The sequence below is a fragment of the Sorex fumeus genome, unplaced genomic scaffold (genome assembly GCF_029834395.1).
Source record: "Sorex fumeus unplaced genomic scaffold, SorFum_2.1 ptg000038l, whole genome shotgun sequence".
In the NCBI taxonomy this organism is placed as follows: domain Eukaryota; kingdom Metazoa; phylum Chordata; class Mammalia; order Eulipotyphla; family Soricidae; genus Sorex; species Sorex fumeus.
In genome coordinates, this window is record NW_026606095.1 from 8,065,009 (window position 1) to 8,088,300 (window position 23,292).

General features: G+C 37.5%; 1 protein-coding gene across 1 annotated transcript in view; it reads right to left on the bottom strand.

The window, feature by feature from the left end:
• Positions 1-23,292, bottom strand: part of RORB (RAR related orphan receptor B) — a 231,157-nt gene that overhangs the window by 64,561 nt on the left and 143,304 nt on the right. Inside the window, exon 2 of the mRNA XM_056118762.1 lies at positions 3,223-3,308. Within this exon, the coding sequence (XP_055974737.1) occupies positions 3,223-3,308 (86 nt within the window). The remainder of the gene's footprint in view (positions 1-3,222; positions 3,309-23,292) is intronic.

Below are 23,292 nucleotides of genomic sequence, written 5' to 3' on the forward strand. Positions count from 1 at the left end.
CAAGTATTTCCCAAGCAGGGAAAAAACATTGGTTTGTTTTGGGATTGTAAACCCTAAGTCATTCAATAGGACAATTTCCTTCTTGGTATCTATGTGAATTATTTACTTAATGTATCAGTGGCAGCAGAATAAAGTATCCAAATTGCCCCATTTGAATGAATTTGTGAAGTCCGTTATGATTGAGATCACATCCAAGTTCTCTGGAACTAAAATGATGTACTCCATATATTAGGAAAACTATCAGAGACAATGAACTCAGTTCTTTGGTCTTGATTAAATATGTCTCTGAATTTATATTTGAAGAAATTAGGTGATTTTTGTTTTCACTCTTTCTATGCTCTATTGCCTTTTAGCAAAAAGAGTTGACGGAATAGATTTTCCTGCAGTCACAGTTACAGTCCTAATTGAAGGCCAATTTGCCTTAATTCTGGGAAATTTCTTGCTTATATGTTACTCATTATTGCAATGAGATTTTTGGCATGAAAAAGATTCTGTTTTGGGGCCGGAGTGATAGCACAGTGAGTAAGGTGTTTGCCCTGCACGAAGCTGACCCGGGTTCAATCCCTGGTATCCCATATGGTTCCCCAAGCACTGCCAGGAGTAATTCCTGAGTGCAGAGCCAGGAGTAACCCCTGAGCATCGCTGGGCGTGACCCAGAAAGCAAATAAATAAATAAATAAATAAATAAATAAAATGAAATAGTATTTTTTAAAAAAGAGATTCTGTTTCAAATTTTATGGAATGAATAGGAATTTGAATAAATGCAGAAGCTGAATTTATATCATATAAAATGGGTTGTTTATGTTGACAAAGAACAGTATTATGAAAATTCAGAGGTTGGTGCTGAATGTGCTGACACTGACATCTTATTCTGAACAGCATTTTCTGAGATTTTACTTGGAGGAAAATGTAGCATATTTACAAATGTGGGTCATCCTATGACATAAAAAAATGGTGCATAATGTCATTTTGACTTAAATCTCAAAGTCTGTTTTAGAGCTACAACATAATTAATTTGATTGTGGATTTCTCCTTAAAAAGAAAGGAGATGACAGGAACTAACACACTTGTTCCTGCAACTGGCCTGTTGGGACATGTTTGTTTAGTAGGTGAGTCTTTTGAAAATTAATGTTTTGCTCCTTAATATGAACACATTTTTATAATTCCAAGGCAGAGATTTCCCAAGCAGTTTTTAAGCAATAAAACACAAAAAACATCTCCACTTTGTTATTAACCTAAAAGTATCCTTGTAAATATTATATGTAAACAATTGTCAGAGATTTAAAAATTCCATAATAAACTCAGAGTGGTAGGAATGCTTTCATTGAAGAGGGTTCTGATTCCTAAATTATTAGTATTTGTGATAAAAATTAACTGCTCAGAGGAAAGAATGACATCACAGAAAAGCAAATAATTTTTTTTTTTTTGCTTTTTGGGTCACACCCAGCAATGCTCAGGAGTTACTCCTGGGTCTGCACTCAGGAATTACTCCTGGCAGTACTTAGAAGACCATGTGGGAGACCGGGGATTGAACCCGGGTCAGTCACGTGCAAGGTAAAGGCCCCACCCGCTGTACTATCTCTCTAGCCTCAATTTGTGATTTTTTTAAATTGCTTTTTTTATGAGATAAAAATAACATCAAATCAGATAAGATGAAATTTCCAACTCTAGGAGAAACTGAATGGGTTTAGATATGGGTGGTTATTAATCACCAGGATACGGGTCAATGTGATATTATTATTTCTATTTTGCATCAACACCTATTTTATTCTTATTAATTAGCTAATTATCTAATTTTCCTTCCATTTTCAGTTCCTGGACTCTTAAAGCACTGCTTTTTTTTCCCCACATAGTACCACTATTTGGTAGTCAATGTAAATTTTGATTCAATTGTATTTGAAAGTCTCAGAAGATGGAAGTTGGAACTTAGAATCCGTGATTGCGTCACATCTCCTTCAGTTTAGTTTAAAAAGTAAAAAGTAAAGGCCCTCCCGTTGATCATCGATTTGCTCGAGCGGGCCCAGTAACGTCTCTATTGGAGACTTTGTTGTTACTGTGTCTGGCATATCGAATACTCTCGGTAGCTTGCCGGGCTCTCCGAGAGGGGCGGAGGAATCGAACTCGGGTCGGCCATGTTGGCTGCGTGTAAGGCGAACGCCCTACCCGCTGTGCTATCGCTCCACTGACCTTGAATTAATTTGCTTTGCTCAGACCTTTTGTCAACATTATAATTGCTTTCGCTAAGAACTTTGCCAGCATTTACTCTTCCCTCCCAGACTGGCTGCATTTTATTAAGACAGGGTTTTATTTTTACGTTTTTCCCTGGAAAACTGTTTTAGAACCAAAAAGATCCGTTTGTTCTTCATATGGTCTCTTACCCTTTCTTTCCTTCTAAGAAATAATTTCAAAACTAAGTTTTCCTTATTTCAGATTATGTCCAGGCTAACCACTCTTCCACTAGCTTTGTATTATAAATTCAACTTGCTGATAGGAATTAGCTTGTCTTGGAAGGGCTGGTTGACTCAATCCTGGGGATGAACAGTAAACTGAGAATGAAAGACTCATGCTTTTGGCCATGTTCTCTTTCTAATTGCATTAGTGATGTTGGCCAAACGACCTAATCTCATTTCTCTTTCAGGCACTCATTGGAAAAAATGGAATCTGGATTGGATAGCTTTTAATTAATTTAGATAGTATTTGGTCTAACTCTAGCACTCCTGCTTCTAGGTTTTTTTTTTTAATTTGTTTTTTCTGGAGTATGGGGGAAAATGATGGATCATACACATATTTGCATGACAACTGTTATACTGGCTTCTTTTTCAGACACATCAACAAAGGGCCATGAGACGTTCATCTATACTTTTAATCTTTGGGGTGGAACCAGAATTCTTTCACATTATGCTAAATATCCTGAAGTTTACCCAAGAAGCTGTTTCTGGGAGAACAGGTCCATATTTACATCCCTGAAAATGTGAGTTGAGTCAAACATTGAAATAAACGACAGCTTCTCTCTAAACAACTGCCTAGAACATAAAAGGGTGAAAGGCAGAAAAAAAAAACTAAAAAAAGATAAATCAACCCACCCACCCTCCAAACAAAAATTCCCTGTCAGCAGCAGGCACAAAATTCCTTCCTGGTCTTAAAAAGTTGTCTCCACGGTGGACACACGGACGCCCAAGGCAAGCCGAACTGCTGCTGGCAGTGCCAAATTCAGTCTCCTACCTTGCAGCCTTCACAGGTGATGACTCCGTAGTGGATCCCGGAGGACTTATCGCCACAAATCTTGCATGGTATCACTTCGATTTGTGCTACAAGGGGAAAATAGACATCTTGATCACATAGAGTTGCTTTCTTCCTGTGATCTTTCCTTTCTATTTCTTCACCCTTTTAGCCCTGATCTTATTGTTTAAAGTCACTGGGTTAAAGGCAAGGGATAGACGTGACGTCATAGGCTGCTCATTACGTGGTCACCCTAAGCTGCTTTTACGTAAAATATCACCTGCCTACCAGGGTTTGCTTTGTTTTCCTTAAACTGAAAAATAGAAGTAGGGACGAGAAATCTTCTAAACGTTTCCCTTCACTCTTTGCTCTTTTTGAGTTATTTTTCTTTTTTTGTGGGGGCAGGGGTAGATTTGGGACAGGTTTGGACCATACCTGCCTGTGCTCAGGGCTTACTCCTGGCAGTAATTGGGGAACCATATGGGGTGTCAAAGACTTCGCCTGGGTCATCTGTATGAAGTCAAGAGCTGTGTCTGCTGTATCATCACAGCCCCTTTTATTAGTTTTAGTTTTTTGTTTGTTAGTTTTTGGGCTATACCTAGCTGTGCTCAAAAATTTCTCCTGGCTTTGCTCTCAGGGATGACTCATGGCAGGGCTCAGGAGACCATCTGGTGTGCCAGGAATCAAACCCAGGTAAACCATTTGCCATGCAAGCACTTTGCCTGTTATACCATGACTCTGGTTCTCATTGGTTCCCTTTTTTTTTGCTTTTTGGGTCACACCTGGCGATGCACAGGGGTTACTCCTGGCTCTGCACTCAGGAGTTACTCCTGGCGATGCTCAGGGGACCATATGGGATGCTGGGAATCGAACCCCTGTCGGCTGCATGCAAGGCAAATGCCCTACCCGCTGTGCTATCTCTCCAGCCCCCCTATTGGTTCCTTTTGATTAGGGCTGGAGAGATAGTCCAGTAGGCAGAGTGCTCTGCTCGCTTTGCACTCAGCTGACTTGGGTTGCCCTGTACCCCATACAGTCCCCTGACCATGGCCAAGAGTGATTCCATAGCACAGAGCCAGGAGTGAGCTGTTGAGCAAAGCTGGGTGTTTCTTTTTCCTTTTTCTTTTTTTAAAATTTTCCCCTCCAAAATTTTCATTTTGAGAATACCTCCTTCTATGCTCAAAATTCTGGGGGATACTCTGCAGCTATATTCAGCCTGCTGCCTGCCTGTAGGTTGGGTCTGTGATACTGTGCTGCTTCTATGCAGCTGTGTTTTGGGGTCACTAGGGAAACACCGGTAGGGCTCAGTGAAGTCATGTGGCTCTGGGGATCTAATTCAGAATATGCTGAATATAAAAATCATGAGTAATAGCACAGGGCTGGAGCAATAGCACAACCGGTAGGGTGTTTGCTTTGCATGCGGCCAACCTGGGTTCAAGTCCTCCGTTCCTCTCGGAGAGCCCGGCAAGCTACCAAGAGTATCTTGCCCACAGGGCAGAGCCTGGCAAGCTCCCGTGATGTATTCGATATGCCAAAAACAGTAACAAGTCTCACAATGGAGACGGTACTGGTGCCTGCTTGAGCAAATCGATGAACAACGGGAGGACAGAGCAACAGTGCTACAGTTCTCCAGTCCTTTCAGCTACTTCCCCAACCCTGTTTTCTCCTTTTCAAACTTGACCTTAAAATAATGTTTCAAAAGTCCCTTAAATTCATGCCTTTGGTTTCCATATTCTACATTTCAATCACTTAGTCGTTGAGAACTACCACATTACCTCATTTTAATAATACGGCTAAATTTAGAAGAAAAAGCAAAACTGGAGGGTGGTTTAGTTATGTGTTACGTGGCTGGATATTTTCTTATAAAAATGCCAGTAATGAATCAGTCCAATATTTATTGAGTACTTGATATGTCCACCAAAATAATAATTATAGTTTACACAGTTGTATTATTACTAAAATATATAATATAATACAAAAACCAACATATAAAGAAATTTGAGAAAATGTTAGATGTGGATACTATGATTTTAATAGAAACTGAATATTTTATTTCCAGTTTAATTGAAATAAAGATAACTTTTATTTTTTTTAATTTTTATTAGTAAAACACCATGAGGTACAGTTGTAGACTTACAAATTTTTGTGCTTGGGATTCAATTATACAATGATCGAGTACCCATCCCTCCACCAGTGCCCATTCTCCACCACCACTAATCCAGGCATCTCTCCCACCCCCCATCCCTCCATCCCACCCTGACTCTGTGGCAGGGCATTCCCTTTTGTTCTCTCTCTCCTTTTGGATGCTGTGGTTTGCAAAAGAGGAATTGAGTGGCAGTCATGTTCGGTCTATAGTCTACTTTCAGCATGCGTCTGCCATCCTGGGAGGATCCTCCCAACATCCTTTATTTGGTTCTCCCTTCTCTAAGCTGCCTTTAGTCCTAGAGTGTGCGACTGGCCTCCAAGCCATGGAGTAAACCTCCTGGTACTTATCTCGGCTATTCTTGGGTGTTAGTCTCCTATTTTGTTACTTGAGATAAAGATAACTTTGTTGACTTTATTTTTTAATTTTTATTTATTTATTTATTTATTTATTGCTTTTTGGGTCACACCTGGCGATGCACAGGGGTTACTCCTGGTTCTGCACTCAGGAATTACCCCTAGCGGTGCTCAGGGGACCATATGGGATGCTGGGAATCGAACCCAGGTGGGCTGCGTGCAAGGCAAACGCCCTACCCGCTATGCTATTGGTCCAGCCCCAACTTTGTTAACTTTAAAGATTGTTTAGGATTTGGGTAAGTGAACTGAAAGGCAAAGGAACTTTTTGGAGCAGAAATTAATAAATTAATTCCACAACGCTTTTGTTGTATTATCATTGAGATAAGCTTATTTGCTACAGGTGGAAATTTGGGTCATATGTTTGACTATAGGGAATAACATTAGATTACTGATCTTCTGGGAGTTAGGCAGATAAATTTTTAATCTCATATCACTGGCTATAAGGCATCAAAGGAAAAAAATCTAATAAAAAAGATAGAAGTAGTGATAAAGGGACCTCATTCATTGCTGGTGGGAATGCCAACTGGTCCAGCCTTTTTTGAAAACAATATGAACATTCCTCAAAAAGCTAGAAATTGAGCTCCCATTTGACCCAGCAATACCACTTCTGAGAATATATCCTGGGGGTCCAAAAACAGTAGATGCACTATCTTCACTTCTATTATACATTGTAGCACTATTCACAATAACCAGAATCTGGAAACAACTTTGAGTGCCCTAGAACAGACAATGAATAAAGAAACCATGGTATAGCCACACAATGAAATACTACACAGCTGTTAGGAAAAATAAGGTCAAGGATTTTGCCTATGAATGGATGGACTTGGAGAGTATCATGCAGAGTGAAGTGAGTCAGAAGGAGAGGGACAGATGTTGAAGACTGCATTTATTTGTGGGATATTAAATAAAATGTATGAAACTAACATCCAAGGCCAGAGAAAATAGGCCAGGAGGACAGATCAATGATTGGAAATTACCACAAGTATGTGGGGGGTGGAGGGTAGTTAAGATAGAGGAGGGTCCATTATGACAATATTAGTTGGAAATTATCATCTGGACAAGAACTGAATGTTGAAAGTAGGCAAAGGGATATACGTGATAACCTTTCAGCCTCTGCATTGTAAACAATAATGCCTAAAATTAGAGAGAGGGAGAGAATGAGAAAGAAGAGAGGTGCCAGCCATAGAGTCGGGGGTGGGGTGGGGGGTAGTTTGGAGGGGTGAGAGGAAAACTGGGGACACTGGTGTTGGGAAATTACACTGGTGGAGGTTTTGGTGTTGGAACATTGTATGACTAAAACCCAACATGAACAGATTTGTAATGCTCGATCTCACGGTGATTCAATAAAATAAAAAATTAGGTAAACACAAGAACTGGTCTTCAGTAAGAAGCCTGTCACTTGGGGCACAGGTGGAAGGATAGAACAGGGAAGTGAACACTGCCTATGGGGGAGGACAGAGATTACTCTGGAGGAGGACAGGGTGCTGAAAGGAGCAAGGTGTTATGTGTGAAGCCCTATTACTACCTTGTATTGTAAATAACAGTGCTTAAAAAATAAAAGGTGCTTGCCATAGAGGCTGGGTGGGAAGTGAGAAGGAAACTGAGGACACTAGCGAAGGGAAGTGGACATTGGTGAAGGGGTTGATGTTGGGACAGTGTATGCCTACAACTTAATCATGAATAACTTCATAATTCTTGGTGATTCAATAAAAAATTAAAAAAATAATTATCCTCATCAAGACAATAAATCCGTGTGGTAAGTTTTTTTGTTTTTTAAATTGAATCACCGTGAGATGCAGTTACAAAGTTGATTATGGTTGGGTTTCAGTCATACAGTGTTCCAACACCCATTCCTCCACATGTGATAAATTTTATTTAGAATGTAGTAAATCCTAAATTATACATACTTGTATAGTATTCTAAGTGCTGTTAAAATTATACCCACTATGAAGACATGCTATTCTAGTTCCCAATTTAAAATAATTATGCAAAACATGCTTCAAAATGCTTTCTACATCAATCTGTCACTTGGATGCTGTTCTGTTTCTTACCCCTGGCTATACAAAAACAAATAGATGCAAATCATACCCCTTATTTTCTTCTTGCCTTACACTTTTCAAGAGATAATACTTGGTTTAAACTCTTGTGTTTAATATTTCTCAACAAAATATTTCAAAGTAACTTCAAATTCGTTTTTTTAAAAGAAAAAAAATTAATCTTATATTCCTATTTTCCATCTGAAAAAACTGAGCATCCAGGTGGTTAATGATACCCTTGTACTAACTTGGGAGATAACCACCAGAATTACCAATTTTCCTGTACTGAGTTGAGCTGTCTCTGCAAAGATAAAATACAAATGCAGTTTTGAGTTCCATACTGTTCCAATAACACTAGATAGACAAATAATTTTAAAAATACATTGAGAAGTGGTCAAATACAACATAATGATTTACATAACTGAGTTTAACAAGGGTAAGGAGTGATAGGGAGAGGACACTGGGAAATGTTAGAGGGAAGGGAACACTGGTAGAAGGTGTGGTGTTGGAACATTTCACAAAACCCTATCATTAGCAGTATTGTAAATCATAGTGCTTCCAAATATAGAAAAATTGCCAAGAAAAAAACCAACTAAATTATTGAATTGAGCATATGTATTTTTTCTCTTCATTTTACTTTCATATGACATGAACTAATAGTCATTTATTCATTTCATTATTTTTGGAGGAACACGCAGTATTGCTCAGGGGTACAGGCCACTTTTGGTGTTGCTCAGGTGACCTTGAGTACTGGAATGGAACCTAAGGCATTGGACTTATGAGGCACGTGCTTTGACACTTATTCTGTATCTCTGACCTTATTAAGGTTTTGTGATCTGGAACACATATGAAATTTGCTATGATTTCATTCAGTTTATCTGAATACCCTGGAGCGATAGCACAGCGGGTAGGGCGTTCGCCTTACAAGCGACCAACATGGCCGACCCGGGTTCGATTCCTCCGCCCCTCTCGGAGAGCCCGGCAAGCTACCGAGAGTATTCGATATGCCAGACACAGTAACAACAAAGTCTCCAATGGGGATGTTACTGGGCCCGCTCGAGCAAATCGACGATCAACGGGAGGGCCTTTACCTTTACCTTTACCTCTGAATACCCCTAATATGCTCTCATCTGATTGAGGTCAATGGGCAAGATAAAAAAAAATTCTGATTTTATCTTTTGGCTTAAAAATTGTATTTGACAAACTTAAAGAGTTGTGAAGATTAAATGTGATATTTCATGTAGACATGCCATAAAAATAAATAGTGAAGAGCAACAGGAGGTCATGTCATCATCAAGGGGATAGAACTGAGTTTGCTATGTGCAAGGCAAGCACCGTACCCCTCCTACTATGTTTCCAACCCCCAAATGTCATTGTTAATAGGCATTGCTGATACTTCTAGATGAGAATGATAAATCACAATACTGATTTTTTTATTCAGATTTTGTGAATGAATGGCACTGTAAGTTATTTGTACCATATTTCTTTTGTTTTGTTTTTGCCTTTTTCAACAACTTTTCAAATGAGGAATGACTCCAAAGTTGACTGAAATACCTGGTACCCCTTGTATAGTTGTTAGCTTATATGATATTAAGTCAGAAGCACTCTGCATAAATTACTCCCCAGGGAGTAACTTACACTTGGGGAAAATCTGCTTCAATAAGTTCTTAATTATAAAATGATCTAACTCTAAAGGAAATGAAAATAGGGGTAATTTGCCCCCTGGGATGTAAGAAGATGTTTTTGAGAGCCACAAAGGTTATCTTATACAACTTTAGAAATACAAATGTGATAAGAAATTATTTGATAAAGCATCTGCATATTTATACATATTTATACTCCTAGCTCAACATGTAATCCTGAAGAGGCATAAACATTTTAGCAGTTTTTTTTACAAGCAAAGATGTCCCTTAAGTGTGTGTGTGTGTATGTGTGTGTGTGTGAGAGAGAGAAAGAGAGAGAGAGAGACAGACAGACAGACAGAGAGAGACAGAGAGACAGAGAGACAGAGAGAAATGGAGAGAGAGACAGAGAGAGAGAGACAGAGAGAGAGATCACATATGAGAAGAGCTCATCTATTTGTAAACCTATCAGTTTTTTACTGTTTTGGCAGAATGGATCATGCAAGGTAATTTTTTATGAAGAGAAATGAAAATAATTTGAAGTGCCCTTTTCCTTTTTACTCATTTAAAAGAGTTGTTTCTGACCTACATGTTTCTAGTTCATCAGATGTATTTTATAAAGGACTTGTTCAAGGCAGAATATTTAAGATATGGAAGATGAAAAGAGTTTCTGTTCTCCCTCACTACCATATATTAATGTCTTGTCATCTCATCAGCCACTGTCTCCTGTGCACTTGTCTTGCAGTGAATCAGCTCTGGAGATATGCTATTTATGAAGGTATTAAACTAAACACCTAAGGGAAGTTTCAGGGCTTGGGTATCAGCTCCTGTGTCAAGGTGAGCCACTGAGGAGTATAATCAACTCTCTTGCTTTCCTTGATCCACCAAGGAAGACAAAAGTAGCACTCTGAAGGACAAACTCAGAGGAACTGAAATGTACTGAGGGATGTCTTGAGATATGTTTATTCTTCAGCTTCCTTTCACTTATATTTTTATTTTGGTAATCCTTTGTGGAGATTAGACTCAATAATTTATTCATCCGTGAAAATAGTTTTAGTAAATAAATGCTTTATTGTTTATTCAAAAATATTGTAAAAGTAGCATGAAATACTTCAGATGATTTGTTTTTTCTGTATTTTAGAACAATTTATAGAGAAAAATTAATTGAATGCCCCAGAATTTGACAAGTAGGTTCCATTCAAGCAATGACTAAGTAGCTAGATTTTGTCTCTCTGAAGAGAACAATTCGCTTCTCCTCAGTATCTCCTGAAGACTATTCCCTATGTCTTACCACATCAGGCAAAACCACCTTGTGTTCAATTCTGCTTATGTACAATCCTCTAGTTCTGTTCTAGTTCTACTCCCTTGAGAACCATGATAGCTGATTTGAGGTTAGATAAATGGATTCAGTTAGTGTTAACTAGAAGATGTGGAAGACCTGTTACTTTGATTCATCAAAATACCTAACTTCCTTTTGGGGAGGGAGAGGTGTGGACCATAGTCAGTGGTACTCAGGGTCATACCAAGGTCAGTGGATCAAACCAAAGTCAACTGCAATGCAAGGCAAATACCTTAACTCTGGTGCTATCTTTTGTGTCCCCAAAATACCTAAACTCTTTTTAGTTTAGAGAACATGGTTACAAGAGTGATATTAATGTACACAATTACTGTCCTTTCCCCACAACACACACAAATGCCCTAAGACACATGTAAACTGTGAAAGGCATTCATCAGTGCAGTACTAATGGGTTTTTCCTCTATTTTTTGTTGTTGGAGGAGGAAACATTTTTGTAGTACGAACTCTTGTGTTTATCAATTTCTTCTGTTTCATCACTAACAACTTAACCCAGCTCATCTATGTATTTGTGGTATTTTAATTCAATTGAATACTAGAACATACTTCTTTTGAATATTTGCTATCCTGCGCAGAAGCCAATTTTTAGGATACCAGGTCATAGTTTAAAGGAATAGAATGTCTTCATTGCAAGGATAAAACCACTGGTCCCTAGTGTTACCATACATTCTGTGCTTTATCCTGGCAGCTCTGTAATTTGAACCAGGCAGCTCCTCTGTCTGTGATCCCCAAAACAACAGTTGATTTCCTATCGTCAGCTATGTTGAATATCACAACTAACCTGGTGTGACTCCCAGCAGACACCACTATTAAAAGCTATGCAACCAAGTAGTAAACCACGCCGACCCCCAGAGCATGGGAGGAGAAGAACAGAGAAGAAAAAGAAACCAAGGGAGAAAATAAGAAGATGAGGCAAAGATGTAAAGAGGGAACAGGGGTAAGACCCTGAGTACATCAGTAATGTGGGAAGTGGTGTATAACCAACCACAGAGTCAACAACCCTGAAACCATCAGATCCCTGAAACCATCAGATCCCAAATTTGAAAATGTGTCAATCAAAGTGGCACACTGTGTGTGTGTGTGCGTGTGTGGTGTGGTGGGTACTTGGGGTGTGAGGTGAAGGGACTTGGAAAAACTGATGGAAGGAAGTCAACACTGGTGGTTGGATTGATGCTAGAACATTCTGTGTCTAAAAGTCAACTACTAATAACTCTGTAAATCATGATTCTTCTGTTTATCCTTCTTCTGACTTATTTTATTTAACATGATATCACTTATATGTGCTATTTAGAACAACTGAACAACGAGGATGCCCTGACCAAACTTAGGCATCAGAATCAGAAATCATGGGTTGGGGTATAATTTATTTTGGAAAAAAGTCAGGTTATTCTGATATATAATAAGAGACACACTGAGATTCAAATGAACCATCTCTATTTAGGAATGCCTACATTTTCACAGGAAAAATTTTCTGTAATAATATTGATGATGACTCTTCATAAATATTTTTATTTTTTAAAAAGAGTACACTTGCCTTGCTATGTGGTGACCCAGTTCAATCCCTGACACCACATATGGTTGGTCCCGTGGAAGATGTGGACCAGGAATGATTAATGAGAACATAACAAGGAGTAATCTCTGAAGTAAGGATGCTGAGTTTAACTCCAAACAAACAAAACCAAAAACAAAAAAACAAACAAAGAAAGAAATAAAAAAGTTTTGCAAATGATTACAGAAGATCAAGTTGTATCTCATTTACCCAAATTGTCACAAATAGGTGACATATCTATCATGACAAATTCAAGTTCAAATTGCAGTTTATACCCTTTCTTCTCTCCCTGGTAGTCTGATAATTAACTCCCTCTATCAAGTACAAATCCACTGATGTCAGGTTCTCACAAAAACCAAAGAACGAAGTAGGTATTCTGAGATCTAGACGTATCATACTTTTGATTTATCAGAAAGAAATGGGATAGAAAAAGTGTGGGGGGGATTAAAAAAGAGAGAATCCCAGGAAGAAGTTAAATGTCTGAGTTTCTGCCTTTATATTGTGCTTGGTGATAATTTTAAAAGATTTCTGATATGGATCAGTCTTATGTTCATTAGGGCATTTGCTTTTTAGTTCTGGTTTCCTGCTTCAAAACCAAACATAGTGCATGTAATTCAGGGCACTCTAATTTCTACTAGAATGCCCTCAAAGCTAGCAAACACGTAGGTTATTCTCTCTGAAAAATTTCTGTGATATCCTAAGTGATGATCTGTGTGAGCCTTTGGTTGCATTCATTTCATGACAATTTCTGCATGATCAAATGATAATATCTATCTTCTGTTATTATAATTCCATAAATTATATATCATTGGAAGTTAGAGTAAGGAAAAAAACTATTATTATGTGGTAATGGCAAAGTGACTTTTTTTCAGGGGCATAATTTGCAGCAGAGGGTGAAGAGTTGATTTATCTTTCACATATAAGCGTTTACCTCCAAAGAGTTTCTTTCCTACACTAACTCCTTAGAGAATGGAAACAACAGAAAATGGGACTAACATAGAACAGTGACAACAATTAGTGTTATTGTTAGTGGCAATTACTGATAATAAGTTAAATATTCCCTTTGGAAGCAGAGTAAATCACTTTTATAAGTCATAGTGGTTTAAACTCATGTAGGAATTAATTCTCACTAGATCTAGCCTGTCCGATCAGCATTTAATTACAAGACAATGTATATGTAGGATCTAGCATTTTAGAAGGAAAATAAGAAAGAGATCTTAGACCAGTGGCATTTGCAGCATCTGGAAGTATGTTTGCAATGCACAGTATAAAACTTTCCCAGGACAAATTAACTTACAATTTGATTTTCAATAAGTTCCTCCAGAATTATATTCAAATTTAAGAGATGTTTTCTAAAGTTCAGATAATCACCACTGACGTTACTTTTGAGAAGTAATGGAATTAAAGATTTCCCGAGCATTAAGGGAAATGAAAAGCTTTATGGGATTCTGAAAAAGTTGTTTTTGCAATCAACATTCATTTCTTTTTTAAACAGAAAAATGACAATTGAAGGGATAGTTCTCTTCAATTCTGGTAAGTAACCGACAAGGCAAAAGGAAAAGATGCCACTGTGTTATTCTTAGAAACACTTTGCCCAGTGTCCTGTGTTTCCTTAGCAGGTAGAGTGATTGTCATTGGAACTGGGGTCGTCTTCAGGTTATTGACCTGTGTGATAAGCATGTTCTCCACCATCTACTGCTTTGCTCTTGGAGTTGTGGTCACTAGTGGATTTTCTGGATATTTAGTGTAAAAATGGCTTTTTTGAGCATGTTTCTTTTTTTAACACTTGTTAGTATTATTTTTTAAAATTAATTTTTATTTAAACAACATGATTTGCAAAGTTGTTTGTAACATAGTTGTTTCAGGCCTCTAGTGTTCCAATACCACAGTGTAACCTTCCCTCCACCAATGTTCCTGGTTTTCCTCCCAACCCCAACCTGTCCCCTAGGCAAATAAAAAATTGACTTTATTTATTTTTGGCTTTTTGGGTTACACCTGGCATTGCACAGGATTTACTCTTGGCTCATGCACTCATGCACTCAGAAATTACTCCTGGCAGTGCTCGAAGGACCATATAGGATGCTGGGAATCTAATCCAGGTCGGCTACGTGCAAGGAAAACGCTCTACCAGCTGTTCTATCTCTTCTGCCCCACAAATTGACTTTATATTGCTTATTTCAACAGAACTTAAAGAAATGGCAAATAGAATGATCAGAAAATAATTCAGCAAAAGCGAATTTGTGATTGTTACATGATATTAACCTATCCAAATAAGGAAACTAAAACCCTTTAATGCAATATAATAAAATACCTATTCTCATTTACATAAGTAAGTTTTCAACTCTGGAATCTAAGAGCCTGGTTTGAAAGGAGTTTTTATATTTTAAAAAAGAAATGTACAAAGTTTACACTTTTGGTGGAGGTAGAGATGTCAAACAATGTTTTAAAGATAAACTCATTTCAGCTCTTTGTAGTAATTCTGGAAATGAAATGTTGTGAAAGCTTTCCAATTTCATGGAGGAAGATCAGTGAGTGAGAGTTCAAGCTTCTAGATACTCTACACACTTCTTTCATGTATCAAAATGTGATCCTGATGGGACAGGACAGATAGCACAGTGGTAGAATACTTGCCTTGCATGCAGCCAACCCAGATTTGATTCCTGGCGTTTCATATGGTGCCTAAGGTTACCAGGAGTAATTCCTGAGTGTCAAGCCAGAAGGTACAACTGAGCATCTCCCAGGGGGTATCTCCTGGCTACACCCCAAACAAGCAAACAAATGCTATCCTAAGATTTGCTGCCGAAACTGTGGTCTGACAGATACTGTTGGAGTTACCTAATGACTTAATAGAGACGCAAGCACCAGCATCCTGTGCTAGATCTAGAGATTCAGAATGTCCACTGGGAAAATGTATTCATGATTCACACACATAATCAGACAAGTATAAGTTCTGTCAGACACTTCTCAAAAGACTACGGATTGACGCTTCATGACCTAACAATTCCACTTCTTGGCATCCACCCCAAGGATCCAAAAGCTCTTTTCAGAAAAGACATTTGCACCCATATATTTAACTGCAACATTAGTCATGATAGTCAAAATCTGGAAAAACCCTAAGTGCCAAAAGACAGATGAGTGGATATAGAAACTATGGTCCATATATACAATGGAATATTACTCAGCTACATAAAAAGACGAAATCATGCAACTATCTGAATGGGTAGGGAGAGACTATCAAAACAAGTGAAGTCAGTTGAAAGAGAGGGACAGACAGAATAGTTTCTCACAAGCTGGCTCTAAAAAAAAAATCAGTAGGTGAATAACAAATGCCTAAAGGCATCAGAAACTGAGAACTGGCCTTTAGTAGGAAGATAACAATGGTGGGGAAGTGGGAGGGGGGATGGAGTGACGCTGAGGCAGTGGTGGAGAGAAGCAGACACTTTGGTGGAGGGTGTGATGCTAAAATTTTTAATTTATAATGTCTTTCTATTAACAGTATTATAAATCATGAAACCTAAAACAACAAATTTTTGCAAAGCAGAAAAGGCAAGACATCCTACAATTTAAATCTGCTGGGAAGAGAACTTCATAGATAAAAGAAGAAAACATACACTCTACTTGATAGAACTGATTTTTCCAGTTGTAATTATGACAATTATGGGCTGGAGCGATAGCACAGCGGGTAGGGCGTTTGCCTTGCACGCAGCCAACATGGCCGACCCGAGTTCGATTCCTCCGCCCCTCTCGGAGAGCCCGGCAAGCTACCAAGAGTATTGGATATGCCAGACACAGTAACAACAAAGTCTCCAATGGAGACGTTACTGGGCCCGCTCGAGCAAATCGATGATCAACGGGAGGGCCTTTACCTTTACCTTTACCTAATTATGACAAGATAGAAACAACTGTAGAAAATAGAAACAACGATGTAGACTGAGCTCCAGAGTTAGTAATGATGTATCAGTACTGTTTAATTAAATAACAAATATTTCAAATAAGAATTATTTTATAGTATGTCAAGTAAGTAATGTATCAAGTAAAGTATTTCACAATAATGCAGCATATTCATAATAAAATGTTTAATTTTGGAAGCTAGTTGATGAGGTTAAATGAAAGTTAATAGCAGAACATTGGTAGAATTACAAAATAACCATACTCCTATTAGCAATCACTCATCATATCATGTGGAACGATATGAAATTGTAGCCTTTCTGTGCAAAACAAAAACAAAGACAGCAAATGTCAAAATCAATAATTTGACATGTATTAACCTAGTAATAATTTTGTTCAGTTCCTCTGTCCCTCTTGGAGAGCCCGGCAAGCAACCGAGAGTATCTTGCCTGCATGGCAAAGCCTGGCAAGCTACCCATGACATATTCAATATGTCAAACACAGTAACAACAAATCTCAAAATAGAGATGTTACTGGGTCCGCTCAAGCAAATCGATGAACAACGGGAAGACCGTGATTGACCGTGACTGATAACCTAGTTAAATAAAAGTCCAGTTCACTGATTGAATGACCAAAGAAAAGAAACACTTGGAAATGTGAAGACATTTATTTGAAATTAGATGATTTAAAGGTTATAAAAGGAATATTAAAAAGCAGACCATGGGATGGAGTAATGGTACAGTGGGTAGGGTGCTTGAATTTCATGAGGCCAAACCAGGTTAGGTCCCTGGAATTCTGTAAGGTCCTCTGAGTATCACCAAGAGAGATTGCTGAGTTCAGAGCCAGGAGTAACCCTTGAGCACTGCCAGGTGTGGCCCCAAAACCAAAACAAAGAAATGAAAAATAAGAAAATACACCAACAAACAAAGCACCAAGATCCAAACCAAGAACTCGGGTTTGAAGTGGAAAGTACCTAATGCTATTTCTCATTCTCCTCCTTGATAAAAGCTATTCTCAGAATTCATTCAGGGTTCTAAATAAGAATAACGTATTTTCCCCTCTGGTTGGTTGCAGAAAGATGCCCAAATCTCTTGAAGTATATTTCACAAGAACACAAGACGGTATCACAGGAGAACGGACAAGGATTTGTTCTCAAATACAGTGATCAGAACCTAATTTCAGTGATCAGAACCTAATTTCTTGTTCTTGAAAAGAGCAGCCTTTAAAATAAAAAGTGATATCATCCTCCCCGCCACACACACACACACACACACACACACACTGCTGTTAAATAAGGTTGATGACTGTACTGCAAGATGTTGATGTTGAAGAAAGATCAGAATGGTAGTAACATAATGTAGGAATAGAGAATAACTTATAATAATAGTGATTATTATTACTATGGTAAATGATCTCATAATAGCCTGCAATTTCCTTGGTTGACCAAAACCAATAGTAGTATTATCACTCTTTTATATATATAAGCACTTCTGTTTTCTAATATGCCCTCAGACACTGAAATAATTACCAAAAAAATTAAAAAAACATTTTAATATAGGTGAGGTATTTATATTTGAGGATGATAGAGTTAGAGGAACAGGGAAGTGGAGTATGAAGGGAATATTAATTGGTGAAGGGAATAGGATGAAAGATGGGGCTGGAGTGATAGTACAGCGAGTAGGGTGCTTGCTTTGAGCACAGCTGACCAGGGTTTGATTTTCAGCATCCCATGTGGTCCTCTGAGCCACCAGGAGTGACTTCTCAGAACAGAGCTAGGAATAAGTCCTAAGCAGTGCTGGGTGTGGCCCCCAAAGCAAAATAAAACAAATTGAAGACATAGAGGAAAGAGCAGAATTTCCAGGGACTTTCTTTGCCATCAGAGTTGATTCAAGTAAATATTCGAAAACATTAACATTAAGGGAGTTTTCAGTTAGAAAAAATACTTTGAATACATACTGACACCAGTGATCTTGTATACGAATTCAGTTTTCAGATTATGTACAAGATTGGGATTTTTGTTTTTAATGCGATAATATGACAGTAACAAAATATATTGCAAGTTTGTACATCAGGAATTAAATTCTTACATACTTTATGTTATACGTATAAATACTATATGTATATGTCTTGACAAAAAATGACAGAATTGAAGTCACAATCTTAATTCTTATTTCATCTCTGGAGACAAGAGATAAGAAATTACAGAATTGATGCCACAATATTAATACCCATTTCACCTTTAGCGATAAAATCAAGTTCAGGGATTGTAGAAAGGCTTGTTTGGGTTTGATTTTTTTTATTCTTATAAAGATGAATTTCTCTAAAAGGGAAACTAAATGAAAGATATTTAAAAGAAATTATTCTCATCTACATCCAGCACTAGACATCTTTTTACAGGTAAAATGATAATGTAGGGTGGTACTTGACTGTTGTATAATTTCATCCCAAATGACTCAAAGATCATGTAGGAAGGGGCTAGGCACATGTAGAATTATTAGTGCACAGAACCTTCAGAAACTGAAGTATCTGTTTTGCTGATACTGCACACTTTCCCCAAAGAGATTATCAGTATAATCCTAAATATTATAGAACTCAAGTTATCTTATTTTTGAGCGATCTGATCCAGTATGCTGCACGTAATCCCTGACAGCTTTATTCAGTGTTTATGTAAGCTGGTGAAGGAGTTGTTTGAATGATGACCAAGTAGTCAGAATGGATACCAGGACTTTCAAATGTCATTTAAACAAGTGTCCTCTGTCTGAACAGGGATTTTTTTTCTTGCTACAAGCATAACGCTCATAACCTTAGTTTGGCAGCTTATAGTAACATTTACATGGGGAGATTTGTGGGTTTCCTATTTATCTGGATTTCTTACATATCATTTTAACTAAAACCATTTTGATGCTAACAGTAGGACGAAATTGGTTGGGAAGAGAGAATTGGCATTTTTTTCTTATGTCATTTATTGAGTGCTGAACTGCTTCTATAGCAGAAGAGATTTTTTTTTGGTGAAAATCAGAAATTACTAATGATAGGGTCAAGGATTTTACTTGTAGGAACTATTTTTAACTATTTTAAAAGCTGCAGCTATAATTTAGGATATTCCTTACTTCTTTGAATTCTATCATTGTTTTAGAGGGAAAAGAAAAATATGAAAATATAAACAGACATTTGTTCATTGGATGCATTTTCTTAAAAATGTGTGATTTTTCATGTGTGCATGTGCATAAGCTCCTAAAATCATTGTGCATTATGTAATTTTATAATAGAAGGCAAATTCATGTTTTCTACACCAAATCAGAGGAGAAAGGAACATTTCTGTTTACTCAATAGCCTCTGCTAATTATAATTCAGATCCAAAGAGCATTAAGTACATAGACATTAATACGTTCAGAGTTATTAATTTCTAAACAACAATAGCAACAATATCCTGAGTAAATCCATCGGTAATAAGGATAAATACTTTTTTAAAGACTCGACTGATGTCAGAACTGCAATCTGCTAGTTGTGACTTATTTAGCCAATACCACCTTTAAATAAATACATTTTGAAATCAGTGAATTACACGGAAATAACCCATTCTTTTCCAAAAAATACAAGAAAAGCTTTAAGTATTATGAAAAGACACAATTTTTAGTTTATAATACATAGCATTTAAAAGAGTCTGGGTTTGGTTACTAACTTTTTGAAACACTTGTATAAAATGTGTTATTTGAAACAACAATTCTACCCATATACATTGTAGTATTTCCAACTGTTGTTTAATCTTATACTAGTAAGAAATCATTACTCATTTGTCCTGAAAAGAATTTTTTAAAAAAAAGTATGAAATAATGTGTGTTTGGGGAACAAGTTAATAACTTAGAAAAAATTAGGAGAAAAATCTCAAACATAATTCATCACATTGTTCATGTTCAATCTTGACAGTCTGGTATATTTATAAACTGACTCAAAATATTAAGGAATGTGAAAAGACGACAGAACAACAGTGCAAATAACTAAACCAAAAGTGGTCAGATTGTGACAAAGTTCTCTATATTATTAGCCCTGTGCTAGTGTAATATTGCAGATGAGGGCACGAATTCAGCTCAGCACTTATGCGTTTGACAATTTGAAAATTCACTTCAGGATATGACAATACATGTAAATGAATATGTTTTCTAGTATCAAATAAATTCTGATTCATTTATGATATATAGTATCAAATCAAAATAGTTGATTATTCTCATACCTCAGCATGGCTATGGTATTTTTTTTGAGAGAGATTATGAATTTTTTCTATTCTCTTGCCTTGAGGATAGTTTGTACAGTTAAACATCAAAAGAGAAAGAATATATGTAACTCACCCGTGGCGTCAGCTTTGTTTTTAAGTTCGTTCTCACACATTTTGCTGTATCAATTAAAAGTCTAACTGAAAAATATCCCACGTTTCATCAGAGATCTGCCAACTGCTCCTATGTTACCTCACAAGAATCCCAACAGACTGCATTAATGAGATTAAATAAAAGAGGAGTTAAAGGCATCAACTGTTTCATTTCATTAAGTAAGGGTGAAGGGCTCTCAGGCGAGGAAGGCGGGAGGGAGAATATGGGATTTTTTTTTTTATTTACTTCTTATTCACTAAAGAATGCAGCATTTGCTAAATTACAACCAGCAGTTTAGAACATTAGTTCCCCTGGAATTGTAAAGATAGAAATAATTTCTGCACTTTAATTCTCCTTTGTTTTCATCCTGTTGGAAGCAGATATAGAAGTCATATGTTGGGTAACAAGTATTAGAAAAGTCCAACATACATTTTTTGCGAGAATGAGTTTGATTTCACTATTGTAGGTCCTTTTATTGAGGTCCAGAAAGAAAAGATTCTACATATATACTAAAATGTTCTTATTTTCCCTAAATTGGGTGCCAATTTCATGGGGAATCATTAATAGAGGGTTGGGACATTTTATAGTCAGAGAAAACACACAGGGCTTAAGGCGGCAGCAAAACAATGTCTGGGCATGAACTCAGGGCTTCACTCCACCTCTAGTATGTGGAAATCAACTCTGAGGACTCAGCATGTCTCTGTACTCCAAAATGTAAAGAAAGCTATACATTCATTTGTTATCCCTCATCCTTGTTTTAGGATGAAGGAATAGAAAAACAACTTTTATAGAAAAGAGCATGCTTTTTGCGTGACAGAAAAAAAAAAACACCCTCAAGTGTTAGCCTTGCCAAACATCTGCTCTAGAGTGACTAAATTCTTTCAAAAAATGAAGCTTAAAACTCCACCCTTCACCGCACCTGCCCACCTTGGTCAGCACTTTCTCTCAGAGCTCATCACTGGTCGCAAATGGCTTCTAGATCTCTTTCCCTGGTGTTCCTAAATTCTCCACTTCCGCCTGATGTGTAGTGCAGCAGAACTGCTCTTCGATGAGAAGAAAGGAAAAGGGTGGAGAGGTGATTAGAGATGCCTAATTAAACCCATCAAATATTTGTGTCTGTCTGCTCCAGCTGAGTGCAGTGGTTCTCAGCTCTGCATGGCCTGTGCAACAACCAGGAGAATTAAAAGATATTAATGCTTGGAGATTTCTTTTTTTTTTACCTTTTATTGATTTATTTTGTGTGGATCTAAGTTATTTCATATTTGACAATATTTTGAAAGTGATTTTAATGGGCAGTCAGGAATGAAGACACCACAGGTATTTCTTTGAAACATCTCAAATGGAAGCAATAGAAATTATTACCTGAGCATTTGTTATGCTTTTGTTATTGTTATTGCGGAAACCAAAGAAAGAACCTGGGATTTAAAATAAAATATTTTAGGCACTCTGGTTTATAATATTGTTAATGCATCTCATCAACAGTATTGGTTTCATGTATAAAAAAATCTCTCACCAAATTCTCCCCCAGAGTATCCAGTTTGGGATTTTTCATTAACAAGTGTAAATGCTGATATGTTTCAGTAATATAATGTTATAGCATCATATTCTCCATCTTTGGTAACCTCAATTCTACAGTAAGAGTCTAAGGTTTTTTTTTTTTTTTATTAGATACTGGTATTCCCTTGCTTTGTTACTTTATTTACCACATGTGAATGAGAGCATCTGGAATTTGTCTTCTTCTTTTTCATTCCATCATGCCCTCCATTTCCACCCACTTCGTAGCAAAAGACCAAACTTCACTTTTCTCATAGCTGATTACTGGCTCCACTGAGCACATGTACCTTGACTCCTTTTGACATTCATCTCTTGTTATCACTAGCTTATTTCTATGTGTTGGATATTCCAATAATACTGCAATGGACATTAACATGCATAGGTTTTTGAAAGGGTTTTTGAAATGAAATTGCTAGATCATATGACAATTCTGTTTTTAGGGTTTTTTTTTTAATCTCCATATTCTTCTTGCATGGATTCAGAGATTTCCAAACTTACTGGCCCTATTTCCTCCTTTACAGAAAAGAATATTGCTCAGAGTGCGCCCGGGAAATATACCTTTTTCAATCTAACACATAGAAGCATCCAAGGATACATGATGCCTTCTAGATTTTCTAGAGCATTAAAAAAGGCGATGGAGCGATAGCACAGCGGTAGGGCGTTTGCCTTGCACGCAGCCAACATGGCCGACCGAGTTCGATTCCTCCGCCCCTCTGGAGAGCCCCACAAGCTACCGAGAGTATCTCGCGCGCACAGCAGAGCCTGGCAAGCTCCCCGTGACGTATTCGATATGCCAGACACAGTAACAACAAAGTCTCCAATGGAGACGTTACTGGGCCCGCTTGAGCAAATCGATGATCAACCGGAGGGCCTTTTTTTAATTAAAAAAGGCAGAATTGTCCATTTTTGAAAGCACTATTAGATTCGGGGGATACCAAAGAACCCACTGTTCCCTGTGAACTATTTAGAGATCATTAATTTCTAATATGCATACAATAAATCATTGTGGACTGGACGCCAAACTTCAAGGGTAGAAACACAGACCTCTTCATGCCTCCTGAGACTTGAAAAAAATTCCAACTCTTACTCTAGCCAAGTAGGAAATGATAAATTTCAATCAAGAACATCATCTGGATGCAAAGAGCATTCT